Source organism: Amblyomma mixtum, chromosome 3 (genome assembly GCF_055824585.1).
Source record: "Amblyomma mixtum isolate Tamu chromosome 3, ASM5582458v1, whole genome shotgun sequence".
Classification (NCBI taxonomy): domain Eukaryota; kingdom Metazoa; phylum Arthropoda; class Arachnida; order Ixodida; family Ixodidae; genus Amblyomma; species Amblyomma mixtum.
Genome location: NC_143014.1, coordinates 12,950,566 through 12,966,749, shown reverse-complemented (window position 1 = coordinate 12,966,749; position 16,184 = coordinate 12,950,566). Strand labels below are relative to the sequence as shown.

The following is a 16,184-nucleotide window of genomic DNA, read 5'->3' as shown; positions in this document are numbered from 1 at the left end:
CTCTGGCATTCGAGTAAACCATTTCTGACACATGCCCTGACCTGCCCATGTTCAAAGCGTACAATGCACAGGAGGCCACTAACTTCATTTTCTTTGGCCACACTTTTCCAACTGACACAAGCTGCAGAGTAATGCTGTTAGTCCCAAGGCTCCCTCAAAGGAAACCTGCTCATCTGCCAATTCCATCAGCTTGAGATTTCATTTCGAGTTGACTGTATCAGGTGAGAACACCAGACAGAAGGTGACAGGAATTTCAAATGCTTACAAACAATTTTCAAAGCATATCAACTAAAACATGAAATGTCATTTTTCGTACTTCACTACACATATAGTCACTTAGTTATAAACTAAGCAATCTAACTGCTCTGTGTTAATGTGGTCAGTCTGCAACGCCTGTCTAGTGATGACAGTTGCTGCACGGTCACACTATACAAACAGCCCAGACAATGGCACTAGGGCTTCCCCTAAAGTCACTGTGTCTGTCTGCCTGAGCTGCGTCTGGCAGGTGGCAACCTTCCCACCGTTGTCCCACTGCCTGTCTGGTCCCTCCGCAACATGGAAGAGCTGAATGCCAGCTGCCTTCACCAATACTTCAGAGCGGGATCAGTTCTGCACTAATTTACAGTCTTGCGAGGGGCCACTCCTTGTGGAGATAGGGACATGAACAGTCCCCCTTTATTTAGTAATACAGTTTAAGGAAATGGAGTCATGCGCCTCAAAAGGCTTATTTGGAAATGCTAGTGCTTCGTCTGAGACACTGAAACTGAAACAATTACTTCAGTGCAGGACACATTTTGTCAACAGACTCTGGCATGTACGACCATCACAGCACTAACACGCTATATATGGAAGACATGAGAGCGTTATTGGGCTAATGTGCACTGCCACTGGCCCGTGTAAAGAAACTCCATGAAGTAATAACCTGAACCCTCTCTGGCTTGCACCTCAGCCTAAATTAACTGGCCAGTTAAAACAGCTTTTTCACATCAAGGTACTGGTGTTCATTTTAGAGAAGTAGCCATCTTAAAACGCATAAATAATTCCTATAGGGATAATGGTCGTATAAATTTCATCCAAAGAAAATAAATATAGTTTATGGTTTATGAGCTTTAACATCCCAAAGCGACTCAGGCAATAAGGGAAGCCGTAGTGGATGGCTCCAGATAATTTCGACCACCTGGGGTTCTTTACCGTGCACCGACATCCCACAGTACGCAGGCCTCTAGCATTTTGCCTTCATCAAAATACGACCACCACGGCTGGGATTGAACACGTGCCTTTTGGGTCAGCAGCCGAGCACCATAAACACTGAGCCACCATGGCAAGTAAAGAAATATAACTGAACAATACTCACAATACCTAAACAATAAAATAACATTACAACGTTAAACTTAGAAAGGCCAGAATATTTATTTTTGATGGCATTAGTGAGACCTGGAAAGATTACGCCAAACAGAGGACTTATACTGACACTGAACGTAATTTAACAAGCAAAACAATGCATACGAGGCATTTTCAGAGATCATGCCAATATGCTAACTGAAATACAACCACATTCACTGAGTTGTAAATTGAATCAGTGACCGTTACTCTTTATAATGACAATATCCAATAATGGTAACAGAATATCGTCTGCATTAAGCCTATAATTTTATAGTATTTAGTATTTCTTACAAAACTAAGCACCCTTTCTTTGTGCAGACACATATTGCCGATCACATATAAAAATTTCATTGAAAACAAAAAATGGTTTCGTTTGGTTTTGGTTTATGGGGTTTAACGTCCCAAAGCGACTAAGGCTATGAGAGATGCCGTAGTGGAGGGCTCCGGAAATTTCGACCACCTGGGGTTCTTTAACGTGCACTGACATCGCACAGTACACGGGCCTCTAGAATTTCTCCTCCAAAGAAATTCCAGCCGCCGCGGCCGGGATCGAACCCGCGTCTTTTGGGTCAGCAGCCGAGCACCATAACCACTGAGCCACCGCGGCGGCAAAACAAAAAATGGTCATGGGACCTCGATTACTGTTCTTATCTGACCACATCCAAGGCTTTGATTCGGTTCTGGTTCCGGGCAAAATTACAGGGTTAGTTCTGGTTCCAGTTCGACACCCTGGCTGGAACGGCTATCAGCGCAAGTTCGTAAGGATTCATAGCAAAGGAGCAATGACACACAAGGATAGGCGCACACAACAAAGCGCTCTGCTGTCTGCTTTTTCCTTGCATGTCATCACTGCATGATCCTTTCCAATGAAACCTAATGCAGATGCCATCGCCACTGTCAATGCCTGCGTTCATCCTTTCCTGAACGAGTGAAAAAAAAAAAAAGTTCAGTGGATCAAGTTGTAGCACTCAATTGAGAAATAGTTATTTCTCCGAAAAGCTGTTTTGGCTTTGATTTTTGTATCAGGTCTGACAAACCATCCTCATACACCATATTCCTTCAGTCAAGAATTACAGGTGTGTACGATCACCCAAACCAGGCACATACCGCCAAGGTAAGGGGGTGCTCCTCATGATGAAGCCACCCCCCCCCCCCCTCAATTCTTTTGGCAACGCTCCTTGAGCACAAACCCCGTCTGAAAAAAAAAAAAAAAAAAGGCTGCACGCCAGAGCTAAATGAGATTACCAAAGCATCCAGGCTTTGGACTGCAGCACAAACATATCCAGCATTGGATTCCCTGTCACAGATTATAAGGATGGGTTCCAAGAAAAATTACGCTTTAGCCACGACACCATCCCTGATAGGTACTGCAGAAACCTACTCACCAAAACAGCCATTGAAAGTGACTGCTTCAAACACTCCCCTATACACCGACCAGCCTGCCAATGTGCAACAAGTGTGGGTGGGAGGGGGGTGAAAAGCCAATTGCATTCAAGACTTCGCTTCGTTCATGCCGAACATTTTCAGCAGTAGTTTTCGGAAGGCATTTATAAAGTGGTGGCACTTCACAAAATGAAGCTTTCGAGTGTCAAGTTATGCCCCAGCGGCCTCTGCTGTAAGCTTTTATTTTTTCATTTTTTCTGAGCCTTGTGTCGCACCCGGCACAGACAGCAGCATGTATGTAATGACACTTCATTCGGATGATTCCCCAGCTGCCGCGAAAAATCACAGCAAACAACAAAAGATGGAGGGTTTTTTTCATACTGTCATGGACCGCACCAACAAGAGCCGCCAGTGAGCGCTACTGTCCTTGCTTCGTATTTAACTAGTGAAGCAGGACCATGCATTCATCATTTCCAAAATTAACAGGTAAACAAATTGGGCACTTGGCTTGAATGCACCCCACCGATTTCATGATACTTATCTTTAGCAGCACAAGTGGTGTCAAAGGCCACGCATTGCCTTGTTCCTTTCACCTAATGTAAGAACGCTGATGGTTCTGGGCAGCCACCACGCCCTCGGAGTCTAACCCTCATGCCTACCTAACGGTGTCCCCTCCATGCGGCCGCCCCGAGGGGAGACAGGGGGACTCGAGTTTTGACGCCTGTGAAGGAAACATGCACTGAGGCTGCCCTCCCAGGCCGACGCACCCCGCAACAATCTGGACCGTCGAGACGCTCCTTTGGCTACGCATCTGAGGCCCTGGTGAGGTCTCCTCTAGCGACATTCCACACCACCATCCAGCTTAAAGAGACTATGCAATAAATTAATTGAGATTACGTAAAGAAGAAGAGAGACATTCCATCACTCGTCACCCCAGCGCAAAAATTTTTGAGCTAGCATCAATAACAATGAAGCCATAGATGATTAAAAAACACGCTCCTCCTCTCCCCCCTCAACTCGTACAGGCAGGACACCAGAAAAAAATAAAGAAAAGAGATCTGGGACTGGGCCCTGCCCATGAATACGTCATTCGCTGACGTTCGGTTTGCGACTTTCGGTTGTCGCACCCAGCACCCCAGCAGCAGTGTCTCTCCGGTCTCTCTCCGCCTTCCCGGATTGTGGCGCGTGTCGGATTTCTTTGCTTGTCACTGCGATAAAGGCACTGCGAGTGGCTTCCAAACTCGCGACAGAAAGACTGAAACCATATGCGCGAAGGCACTGCCCTGGCTGGCGCTTGCCCGAGGGGGTCGCGCGGCCGCACGAACAGACTATTTTCACGGCTACCGGAAGTGTGCCCATGACGTCGCGGCTGCCGTGGCTTGAGCGAATGACAGCGTGTGGTGGCCTGCCAATGTTGCAGGACCGGTGACGTCTATTTTTTCAATTTTAGTTCCAAAAGCGGTCACTACGAAGACACCAATCGGCCCACGAATTTTAAAAAACACGGTTTTTAAAAATTCATAATAAATTGCCGGCTCAGTTCTGAAGACTCATACTTGGTGTGAATGCTTTTTAGCATGATTTCTAAGCACTGAAAGCGTTTACAAGCCACTTTTAATTTGTTGCATAGTCCCTTTAAGTACTGATTGGACTGTTTTCATCATCCTTCATGCGATTGTGACATGAATTCAAAAGACTCTAATTAGAACTATTTGGCATTATTCTTAAAACCATCTGCGTGTGGGAACTCTGCCTGATTTTTGCATGCTTATCTATGTGATGTAAATCCTTTTCATTTAGTTTTGTTGCTGATTGTTTCAGTAAACATTGTCTTGGGAGACGTACACCTCTCTGACTTTTTGACTCACACCCTAGACAGCTAGTGACAGCCATCAATGCATTTATTATGTCATTTCTGTGAAATCCTCATGATTTTAAAAAAGAAATTAATTCTGATTAATTAATCATTAAATAATTATTATTTATTCTGAACAAAATTCGGGGCAACTTTCGGGAGAAATAGGGTCAGGTCTGCACCATCGGGTGTTTTCATCAAAATTCAGGAAAGTTGGCAAGTATGCACTTATGATACCACGGCTATTGAGACATGAACAGACCCTTAGAGAACCACATAGGAAGCTGATTAAAGGTGCAGTGAAGAGGAATCTGAATTCGTCTTTTTGCTGCGGAAACCTAATCTACACGTTCCGAGCATTCTTAGAAACTTCCATTTATTGCCCCGTGTGGTCGATTGCCCTAATTAAATCGAATTAAAGTCTGGCTCCCGCTTTTTTTTTTTTATTCTCCCCGTACGGTGGGCGGAGTCGACCAACGCGTGAAGTGCCTTTCACCCAGTCCCATGGCGGCTTGCCGCTCTGCCATCGGCAGAGTAATACGTAGCAATCCGTAGTAGCAAATAAACCACTCGTATTTTTATTTCTGCGGGCTTATTTTTTTGCCACTATATTATCTGCGAATGAAACTATTTATTCATGGAAACCTAAAAAACAAAATAAAGCGAAAGCAAAGCCTCTATGGAGCTGGCTGAAAGGCACTCCACTGGTTGGTCGACTCCGCCCATCGTACGGGGAGAATTCAAAAAATAAAGGCGGGAGCGGGACGTTAATTCGATTTAATTAGGGAAATCGGCCACACAGGGCAATAAGTCGAAGTTTCTAAGAATGATCGGAACGTGTAGATCGAGTTCCTGCAGCAAAAAGACGAGCTCAGATTCCTCTTCACTGCACCTTTAAGCTACACAGTTGTAAGCATCCTCAGTAATCAATGATGTCAACTCATGAAAAGGCTGCACACAGGTGGTGCACACTACAAGAGAGAATCAATGGACTGGAAATTTATATAAAGGAGAGAAGAAAACCTGCACACATTCTTTTTCCAACAAATAAATAAAGCAAAATAAACAAGGAACACAAGAGGGGCTCATAAATTTCTGTTTTCCCAGCAAGCATACGATGGCATACAGATTGCTTTACATGGATGTGTGGAGACTGTTGTAAAGCAGACAATTTCACAGTGCATCAAATGGCCCAACATAGCGTGCACCCTTTGGGAAAGTCAAAAGTGGAAGACACTAGGAGAACTTGACCTCCACAGTCAAGGCCACGGACAAGAACAGCGCGTACAAAGCCAGCAAGGCCACGCCGTGGACACGGCTGGCCTGGTAGTGGGAGAACAGTGAAGCGTAAAGGGATAGAAGCAGCGACGCCACTAGCCCCGCGAAAAGCGTGCACACGAGCGGTGTGAGGGTCAGCGGGAGCCGAGCGCCGAAGCCCAACGGTGCCAGGCGGACCGTGTATGGGAGCCCGACGCCCATGAGCAGGTTGAGGAGCGGCCCGCCGAAGCACGCCGCCATAGCCATGCCCGGATAGCCCTGGCGCGCCACTGCCACGTTGGTGACCAGGTCGCCGAGGCTGTTGCCCCAGGCAAGCACCGTGAGGCCGAGCACGGCGTCGCTCACAGACGCCACCAGGCCGAAGGTGCGCAGCAGGCCCAGCAGCTCGCGGGCCACGCCGTAGATCCATAGCACGGACAGCGCGAAACCCGCGTAGCCGAAGGCGAAGTGGTAGCGCGGCGCGCTCTCGAAACTGGAGCTGAACCAGACGAGCAGCGCGACGGCGACGCCGGCGAGCGCGGCGATCGCCCAGGCACTTCCGACCTCGAGGCCTAGCACGGCCACCGCGAACACGGGCGCGGTGACGCAGTGGAGCGTGTTGAGCGGCCGGCACCAATTGTCCCGGGCGTCGGCGTAGTCCACCACGGGCACCGTGAGCACGAGAGCGAAGCGCAGCGGGAGCGCGACCACGTCGTACGCCTTGCCAGCCACACTTCGCTCGGCCCACTCGGCGGGATCCCAGGGCACAAGCTGCGCAAGGAACTCGGCCCACGGGCGTCCGACCGGAGGGGCCGGCAGCAGCGGCGCCCTCTCGGTCCACTCCGCCTCGTGGGACGCCTGCATGAAGGCCGCGAGGGCGTGCTCGTGGTGCCGGTGCAGGCTACCCGTCGAGCTGCGCCGGCCGCTACTGGCCACCGAGAGCCGCCGCTGCTCCTCCTCCCCTTTGGCCCGCAGGATGTGGCCGACCAGCACCACGGCGATGTACGCGCCGTAGAGGGCCAGGAAGCCGACGGCGTGGCCGAGCGTCACCGCGCCCGCGTAGAAGAGCCAGAAGGTCCAGAAGGAGGCACCCAGGTAGAAGACAGCGTCGCGCAGGAACGGGGCCGGCTCGAGCGAGAAGCGACACAGCAGGAAGACGGCGCCGGCCACGACGGCCGTGACGAACGCGCCGGCGCCCAGCAGCTCGCCGACCACGAGCGCGGGGCGCGACTGCTCGACGCCGGCCAGCGAGGAAATGATGTCCGGCGCGCCGTTGCCGAAGGCGAGCAGCGTGACGCCGGCCACGCTCTCGGAGAGGCGCAGCGTGCGCGAGACTACCACGAGCGCGGGGCAGAGGAAGTCGTCGGCCGTGGTGCCCAGCACGAGGAAGAGCAGCGCAAGCCAGAGCGCCTCGGCGGCCAGCGGTAGGTAGGGCGCCAGGGGGCCGCAGTAGGCGAACGCCGTGTACGCGAGCCACGCGTCGTCCGCGCCGCAGTCGGCGGTGGCCCGCACGAAGGCGCACTGCAACGCCGTGCCGTTCAAGTCGTGCACTCGCGCACAGGAGGCCATGTCCGCCCGATGCCCGGAGGGCGTCTACGGGGGGCCTTATCGCTGCCGCCACACAAACGCCCTCGACGGCGTCACGCGGAGATAATCCGCAATCTGGCCGAGAGCAGCTCAACAGGCGTAAATTTTCACGTACAGCTCTCATTCCACACAGCTGACTTGGTTCGTATCGGTACCTTGTAGAGCGTCAACGCTGTGTTATTTCTTGGAAGCTGCTCGAGTGATCAGCATAGTCAAGGACGCTTTACTGTTCCATGAAAACCTGCGTGCTCGGACGTTCTGCAGGGCCGACGGTGGTTCCTTGAGAGACGCCGTAGCGGAGTAGCATTTCACCAGCCACAGAGGAGCGAAGGCAGCCCACCATCAGAAAGACGCACACGAGTTTGAAAACTGCTTCCCCCGGGAGCGAAGTTCGACCCTACTGCATTTAACCGCGACAGCAGAAAAGCCGCACGAGAACCTCCGAATCTTGTCAAGATACGGAGAATCGTCTCTAGAGCCCGCGCAGAACACGCTACGAAAGCTCCTTGTTTTTCTTTATTGCATGTTTATGACAGTTTACGATAGGTCACAAACTTACTATGTTCTGCATAGCACTTTCAAATATGAGCAGCGGACATGCATTTCACTCACAGAGAAACTCAACTGTCCCATCAAACTGACAACTTCATCTCCAAACTTCACGCAGCTTAATTACGTTTGCTTCCAAGTAATCTCAGACAGACCACGCATCTTCATCGCGGTGTCGTACAGCCATCCTCATTCGCCAAATACTTTGCAGGCCAAGAAGAATACATCGTATTTATATATTTATAAAGATCCGGCTCAACGTCCAGGAATCGTATCCCATACGGCGGCAATGTCTCAGATTTTTGTTGTCCGCTGGAGCAAGTCACAAAAGAGCAGCGCATTCCAGCGATCAATAAAGACGTGTTTTATTGACTCTGGTTTGTGACACAACAAGCAGTCAGCTCCCCATTGTAAAAACAGTCCCTTCTCCCCCATCTATGTTTTAACCAGCAACATACCAGTGTGTAACTTGAAGAAAAATAGCTTCACAACCACTGGCACCACCATTTTCCTCACGGTCACAGTCACAGTAAGGAAAATGACACAGTCAAACAAATCTTTTAGCAACTGCTTACGCGTGACATTTGAAAGGTATTCCAAACTGAATCGAACATTCAGAAACCGGAAAGCAGATAACTTCTTTCAAAAATCGACTTGCACTGTATCGCAAAGTCGAAGAAAGCTTCACTTCAATAAAAGTCTGCAGGAAAGGGTCGCGTTGATCCCAAAGAAACAAGCCTCAACTCCACTCGCCTCAGATGCAAGTGTGGCAAGGAAAGACCCCATTTTCTCAAACACAGATATAAATTATCACGCTCCTCTCCTATGAGTACTGCCAAACAAAAACTGCGAAGAGACGATGAACAAATAGCACACTTTTGAAACCAAGCACACATATGTTTGCGCGCGTGGACAGTTCTTGAAGCTTCCACGTACGTGAAACTAAAACTGTCTATTACGTAATGCGCGCGCTGGCCACTTTCCCCTTCCAAAAGTCATCGTTATCTCGATACCTGTCGAGAGGAACACCTAGATATTTCGAGGGACATGTGACCATATTACACTTGCATGCGCTGATGCCCAGTTCCCATGCCTAAGGCCCGCCCGCACATTTGTCTAGATTAACAACGCGAACAAACATGCGAACAACCGATATAGTGTGTTCTATGCTGCTCTGGTCGCTACTAAAAATTGCCACACCATCGGCATAAGTCAATACTTTAATTTCACATGCTCAAAAACGCGAATTGAAGTGCTATTACATTTCGGCAAAGTGGCTCTAGGTACAGAGCGAAAAGTAGCGGTGGCAATGGGCAGCCTTGCCGCACGGATGCTTTAAAGGGACCCTGAAAAGCTCTTTGCCAAGGTTAGCAAAAACGCACGAGATCGGTATTCCATCATTTGTCACCGCACCGCAAAAATTGTTAAGCGAACTTCATCAACACCGAAGATATCGCAGATTAAAAATGATGTTCCTCCTCTCCCCCACCTACTACCCTCAACTCATACACGCGGGGCTCGCTCCGAAAAAAAAAAAGAAAATACGGGCCGATGCTCCGCCCATGCATACGTCAAGCAATGGCGTTCTGCTTGCTTACTTCCGGTGGTCGCAGACACATGTGCGAAAAGTGAGTGCGATTCACTGCGGTGCGCTGTTGCGAACGGCGTCGCAACGTCCGATTGTAGCTCGTCGCCTGCGTGCAACTTGCTAGATGTCAACGACGAGCCGCGCGCGGCAAACGCAACGACGGGAAGCGGGAGCCAAAGCGAGCGCGGAGAGCGGCAGCGTCATGATGACGTACAGCGCGCTCCTCAGGGCGCTCGGGGCCGAGCCACGCCGGGCCGGCCTGCCAGCTTTGATGCCGGCCGCCGGCGACTGAAAAACGCGCTAGTATTGTTTGTTCACGTTTATAGCAAGCCCTGGGATAGATGCATGTCAAAAATGCATCATTTCTGACGATCGTTGGCCAATACCGAGCTGATCGTGAAAGTGATGAATGCAATACTAGCAAATTTCATCCTATAGCCGCTTTGGTGCTGCTGCGGCGCTTCGCCTGCCGCCTGCTAGCTCCGTTGCTGAAGGCGTCGTGGAAATCGAATATATCTTCTATTATGGGACGAGTTCGCAGTAAAGCGATGTGAAGAGTAGGCCTTTTGCTATAGCGCAGGCGACTACCGAAGCGCCGTCAGCCGCGGCTTCGATGCGAAACCATTTAGGCCTAGCGACGACTAGGGCAGCCTGGGACCAGCGCGCAGTTCGTCACCCGGAGTTGCCGCCGTCGGTGTCGTTGCCGAAAGATCCACTTTTGAACAGACATGCTGTCGTTGCTCGAATCTAGGAAGCATCATCTCTGCTAGAATGGCTGTTTTGTATTTCCTTGAGCGAACGTCAAGTACGCCGCATGCCGGCCGGCCTGGATCACGTCTGCCGGCGTCATACAAAATGAGCTAAAGAAGTGTTCTTGACGTAAATAATAAATCCTGGGACAAGAAACGTGGAAAATGTGTCATTTCTGACCAATACTGAGCTGCTGGTAAAGGTAACAACTGTGATACGAGCAAATTTCTGGCCCCAACCGCCTTGCAGCTGCCGCTGGCCCGACGTTGGGGTCCGGCTCGCCTGGCGCCCGCGAGCTCCGCCGCTGAAAACGTCACGGAAATTGACCATACTATTATTTTATTGTGAAATGATGCTAACAATAAAGCGATGTGTAGAGTAGGCCTTTTATTATAGCGCAGGCGACTTCCGAAGCGCCGGCCGCTGCGGCTTCGACGCTAAACGAGCTATAAGCCTAGCGACGACCACGGCAGCCAGGCAGCAGCAGAGCTCGTCGCTCGGAGAGCCCGCGAGCGGTGCCGTTGCCGAAAGCTCCCAACATAAGCAGGCATGCTTTGTCGCTGCTCGAGTATAGCTGGCAGTCTTTTTGATGACGATCGGTGCGGCGCGCCGGCCAAGTTTTCGCACGTGTCTCCTGCTTGCTGCTCGAACGGCATGGATCCGGAGCTCGAAGCGCGGCTGCGTACAGCCACCGCTGAGATGGGCTTCGAGCCTTTCGGTACACGCCATACCGAGACCCACAGGGCGACGACAGCAGCGACTCGTTGGCGCAGCTAGGAAACTCGCAAAGGCGTGCGCAAAGATTTGACGAGAACAGGGGTGGAAGCAGGCTCCAGCTTTTTGGAGCAGGCACGGGAGCAGCAAAAGTCTTATTTTGGAGCAGCTTTGGAGCAGCAAAAGGCACATTTTGGAGCAGATATGGAGCAATTTGTAGGTTATTTGGGAGCACTTTTGGAGCAGACTGGCAACATTTAAATGCGACTGAGAGCAATTTTGTTTGCAACTCGCCCAAAAACTGCACAAATATTGATAATCAATCCTACAGGCCAGAATTTTTTAAAAGGACTGCAATCGCTCTAAAGATATTGGCTAGAGTTCATAAAAAAATAGACATGTGGCAGCTGCTACAAACAGTAGTTACAGTAAATTAGCTGTCATCAATTTCAGTTCACAAAAAAAAGAAAACATCATATCGGCGACAGTTCGTCAAAACCGTCAAAAGAGTGCTGCAGAATCTTGAATATACTGTCAGGACCGGAAAAAAAAGAATCAATACCCGCCAACCAGTGGATTTTAAAATTCGGTAAATCGTTGCAGCCAAACCAACAAGAAGGTACTCACATAATTTGCGCCCTCACGTAAATGCGCACCAAAAATTTAACACCCAAGCATATATGAAAAAAAAAATGCCCCAGCGTACACGCGGGTGCGCCCAAGGCAGGCTGTGGAAGAACGCGTTGCTCTGTACGGCTGTGAAAGGTGCGAGTAGCGAGGGGACGTCGGCCGCGCCGCTGTGAAGATGTAACCCCATAACTGGCCACGCCAAACCAAAGCAACGCCAACTGCGTGCGAGGTAAGAGCACGACAGTACCTCGCACGACGGGTAGTAAGCCAGGTGTCCATTCCCTGGCAGCACCACGTGCAAGAAGTTCGTAATTCGTTTGTGAAATTAGCTCAGGTAAATAAAATTATATTCGCGCGCCGTTTACCCTGCCCACTCGCGCTGGCGGTTGCTTTGCAGGTCAAGGTGTCCGGAATCCTAGACAACCGATTCGGTTTGGGACGCCGTTTTAAGCGCTGTTTATCTCCAGCCTTTAATGGCTCATGCTCACAGTGTCTGTGCCAACTGTGGCCTCTCCTCCAGGCCAGCGCCACAGCACAACCACCTCCTCCAACAATTTCCTTGCCTCAAATTCACTACAGTCCTCTTTCTGTTCCTTCTCCCACTTCCTCTGCAAACGGATGACGGGTGTCCACAGAGAGATGCGAGACTACGGAATTTCCTTGCCTCAAATAGAATTTTCGTTTTCTTCCCTATGGCCCCTCTGTCTTTTTTCTTGCACTCCCACTGCCTCCCTTCCTGTACAGCCATGGTTGCTAGCAGCCGCAACAACAACCCAAAAGTGGGATTCAGGCGTCCACTGACCCATTTCCTTTCCTTAAAATGATCGGAGTGTGAAACGCCAACGCCAACGAACGAAGTGAACACAAACAGACAATGGCAACGTTTCCGCCAAAGAGCTCCCTCTAAAACACTGCAACGCTTCCTTCCCTTAAAATGATCCGAGTGTAAAATGCCAACGAGCGCCAAAGGGCTCCCTCTAAAACACTGCAACGCTCTAAAACACTTCAACGCTTCCTTTCCTTAGATGATCAGAGTGTAAAATGTCAATGCCAATGAACACAATGAACACCAGCGACGGCGACGCCGCCAAACAGGCGCCAAAGAGCTCGCTCTAAAACACTGCAATCAAAATAGATACAGCAGTCACCAAAGACAAAAACCGCACACGCGGGAAGCCCGCCACGCGCCAAGCGATTCGGAAAAGCGGCTGTAGGTTGACCACAAGGCTTTCGCCAAGCACACTAGAATTTCCAGTGTATTCGGTAATTTTTTTCATTCCTCCAAGAGCGAACCCAACTGTCGATGCCAATACAGTTGCGTCCGTTTCGTAGCGAGCGCCCAGTGCTGCCCAGCTGACAATAACACTCGGCTAAATTTGGCTCTGTATACTTGCAATGGGCGTAAATTGCCGTTTAGGCGCATCTTGGCGCAGGAGATCAAATTGGCGCAGCACTTCCACCCCTGCGAGAACGTGTTTTTGTGAGCAGACGGATTTCCTTCGCCACCGGAAGTACTACATTAATTTCAAGAAATGCGCTGGCATCTTGCCTCTGTATACGCATTTACTCGCGTAATAGGCACACCCCTAGTTAAGGCGCGAAAAATCAGATTTTTTTATTTCCGCGCATAATAGGCGCACCCCGAACTCTGCACTGTGATCAATACTGTATTTACACGATTGCAAGCCGACGCCTCGCCACCCCCCGCTTCCCAATCTTTATTTTAACAAAGTTTTTGCTGAACTGGCTACTAGTCCCTACTAGTGCTGCTGCCGTCGCAGCTGCTGCGGACCCACAGCACGTACAACGACATCGCGTAGAACAGCCGCACGCAGTTTTCACGGATGCTCACTTTAAACGTCTGTTTGGAAAGCTTCATCTCCAGCCGGAAACGTTCCCGAATTAGGCCCACGAAAACCTCGGCGCTTGGAGTCGCGTACGAAAATTTAGGGACGCCGCAGTCGCAACTGCCGCACTTCTCGGCCACGTCGTATTTTCCGACCTGCCGCATGCTTGCCGTGTTCGAGAGCAAACTCCCAGCCGTGTAGCTGTTAAGGTGCTTGTCCGTCGAGCTAAAACAGCAACGCTCCGCGGCAAAGCCATTAACCACGATAACTATCGCACTACCGCAAATCCCGGCACTTGAAAGCAACAACAACAACAACAAAAAAAAAAAAAACGAGCTGGAGATGCTGATGGCGATATAGATAGCGAAAGCTCGCGGCGGAGGAAAACGATGATGAGCTTGGCCTTGGGCGCCCTCCGTGGGCGGGGTCTGAAAGCTCCTGTGCACGTGTGTGGCCTCCGCGATCAAGCGTCCGTTGCGCGCAGCCGGAGCCGATCGCGGAGGCCTCGGCGCGTGCATTCCGAAGGCTATTCCCGCGTGCGTCGCGGAAAGTTTCGGTGCGGCCCTTAAAGGGGCACCGCGATGATTTCCTCAGTACCAGTTAATATCATTAAATAGATTCGCCATGCTTTCCAGAGACCAGAGCAAAAAGAATTATTGAAATCGGAGCACGCAAACGAAAGTTATTCCGCTCTGAATATTCAGAATGAAAAGCTCAGGCGAAAACGCATTTCACTTGCCCATTTCACTCACCCAGTGCCGAGATTGGGCGCTACCAATCAGAACCGCGCCTAGCGCACACGCAGCGGAAGCGTGCATGCAGTTGTTGCGCATTTTGACGGCGTCTTCCCCCCCCCCCCCCTCCCCCCTCGTATACGCGGCGCGGTAGTCAGGGCAGGGGTGACTAATGACAAAGGAAGCTCCCCGAAGTTTCTTTCTTAGTCGGACTGGAAGTCTGTCGGCAGTAGCCCCCTCCTCCCCAAACTCGACTCCCGTCTCCTGTCCGGCCTTTCTCTTCACAATTTTGGGCAAGGTGTGTCGACTGGCTTTTTTTTTTCGCTGCCGTCTTGGTATGGTCACGGCCGGTCTCGACGCGCGCGCTTTCTGGTTTGAGCCAACGTTTTTTGAACAGCGCTGGCCGCCACGAAGGTTTGAAGCGGAATGGAAAGTGTCGCCCCTAGCTGTATTCTTGTTAGTTTTCGTTCGCTTTCCCTGCTTCTTTCCAGTTTTTGTGGCATGCGAAAAGCTTTCAGTACTCAGAGACATAATATTTTGGATCTATTTCGCAAGTATAAAGGAACAATATGCAAACTGGACGCCCAACCAATGAGAAAGGCAGCGCCCTATCTGGATGCCACCGCATTTCCGCTGCCGCAAATGGCCGCCGCGTTGCGCCACCATCGGCTCGAAACAAGCATTTCTGGCGAAGATTAAAATATAAAATATTATGATTTCGGTGATCTCATTGCGCGTTCAAGATTCACAACGTCCCTTACTCTGCATACAAAGAATAAAGACCCCATGCTTTATCTACGTCGCAGGGTACCTTTAATGCCCGTTTCACATGATGCGATTCTCGCCACAGCGCACTGCGATTTCAGCCGCACTGCGACAGAAGGGCACGCCGCTCCCGTCGCAGAGCGGCTGCGGCAGGCTTCCAACCAGTTGGTCGCACGCCGCACAGTCGCAGCGATCGTTGCGAACGAAGCGGCCGTCAGCCAATAGAATTCAGAGGTGTGACATCACAGGAAACGACGTAGCGGAAAAATACCTTAACTTAAGAATACCTTCTTTGCATAAAGTACTTGATATTTTAATAAATATACATTAATTCAATAAAAAATTAAATTTCAGCGTGTTCTACGTTTATTATTGGTAAATTATGCCGGTGCCGCTCATGCCGCACCAAAGAGAAATCGCAGGCGCCGCAAGCATGTGAAAGGGCTGTCGCGACTGGCGCCGCTGCGACACTGCGACTGGACCGAAGTTTTTCGTGCGCGTCGCGTCATGTGAATACACGGATCTTTTTTTTTTTAACATTTTCTTCGCGAAAACGGGGTGCGGCCCGTACACGAGTGGGTTTACGCGGTGTGTTCAATTTTGCGAGTCGAAAAATTTCCGGAAATTTTACCCCGCGCAATAGGCGCACCCCGAACTTTGAGCCGGATTTTCTAGCAAAAAAGTGCGCCTATTATGCGAGTAAATACGGTACGTGTTTTAAAAAAGAAGAAGCAATCAATAAAATAGTATTTCAAAGAGCATCAGTGCTCAGTTTCAAATGAATTATTGCAAAAATTGCGCGTGACGTCATTGGGCAGAGCCAATGATAAGGGTCGCTCAGTCCATGGCCAAGGCTGCCCAGTTTACGTCATGTGGTAGGGGCGGCTAAAAACGCGCGGTGAGGTGTCGCCCTAATCGGCTGTGAGCGGCAAGTTTGAAAAATTGTTTGTAGATTATTGGTTCCACGCGCAGCTTTCTAAATCAGACTAGAATACTCGCAGAGACCACCTCCACAGAGTTGTTGCAATAAAATATGATTGAAGAAACCATTTCAGGGTCCCTTTAACGGCAATTCTGTCTGAGCTCTCTGCCAACAACCTGATTCGTGGTACCCTTTAAAAATTACTTCTCCAAGAGACACG

At 50.3% G+C, this 16,184-nt stretch overlaps 2 protein-coding genes across 9 annotated transcripts in view; both read right to left on the bottom strand.

Moving 5' to 3' along the window:
• The window catches only part of LOC149349245 (cyclin-dependent kinase 14-like), a 185,685-nt gene that overhangs the window by 69,236 nt on the left and 100,265 nt on the right, over positions 1-16,184 (bottom strand). The gene's annotated exons all lie outside the window — the stretch shown is intronic.
• LOC149349249 (mitochondrial sodium/calcium exchanger protein-like) lies at positions 5,115-14,393 on the bottom strand. The gene has a single exon (XM_089578181.1). It carries the CDS (start codon positions 7,445-7,447, stop codon positions 5,858-5,860), a length of 1,590 nt encoding a protein of 529 aa, XP_089434307.1. The 5' UTR covers positions 7,448-14,393; the 3' UTR covers positions 5,115-5,857.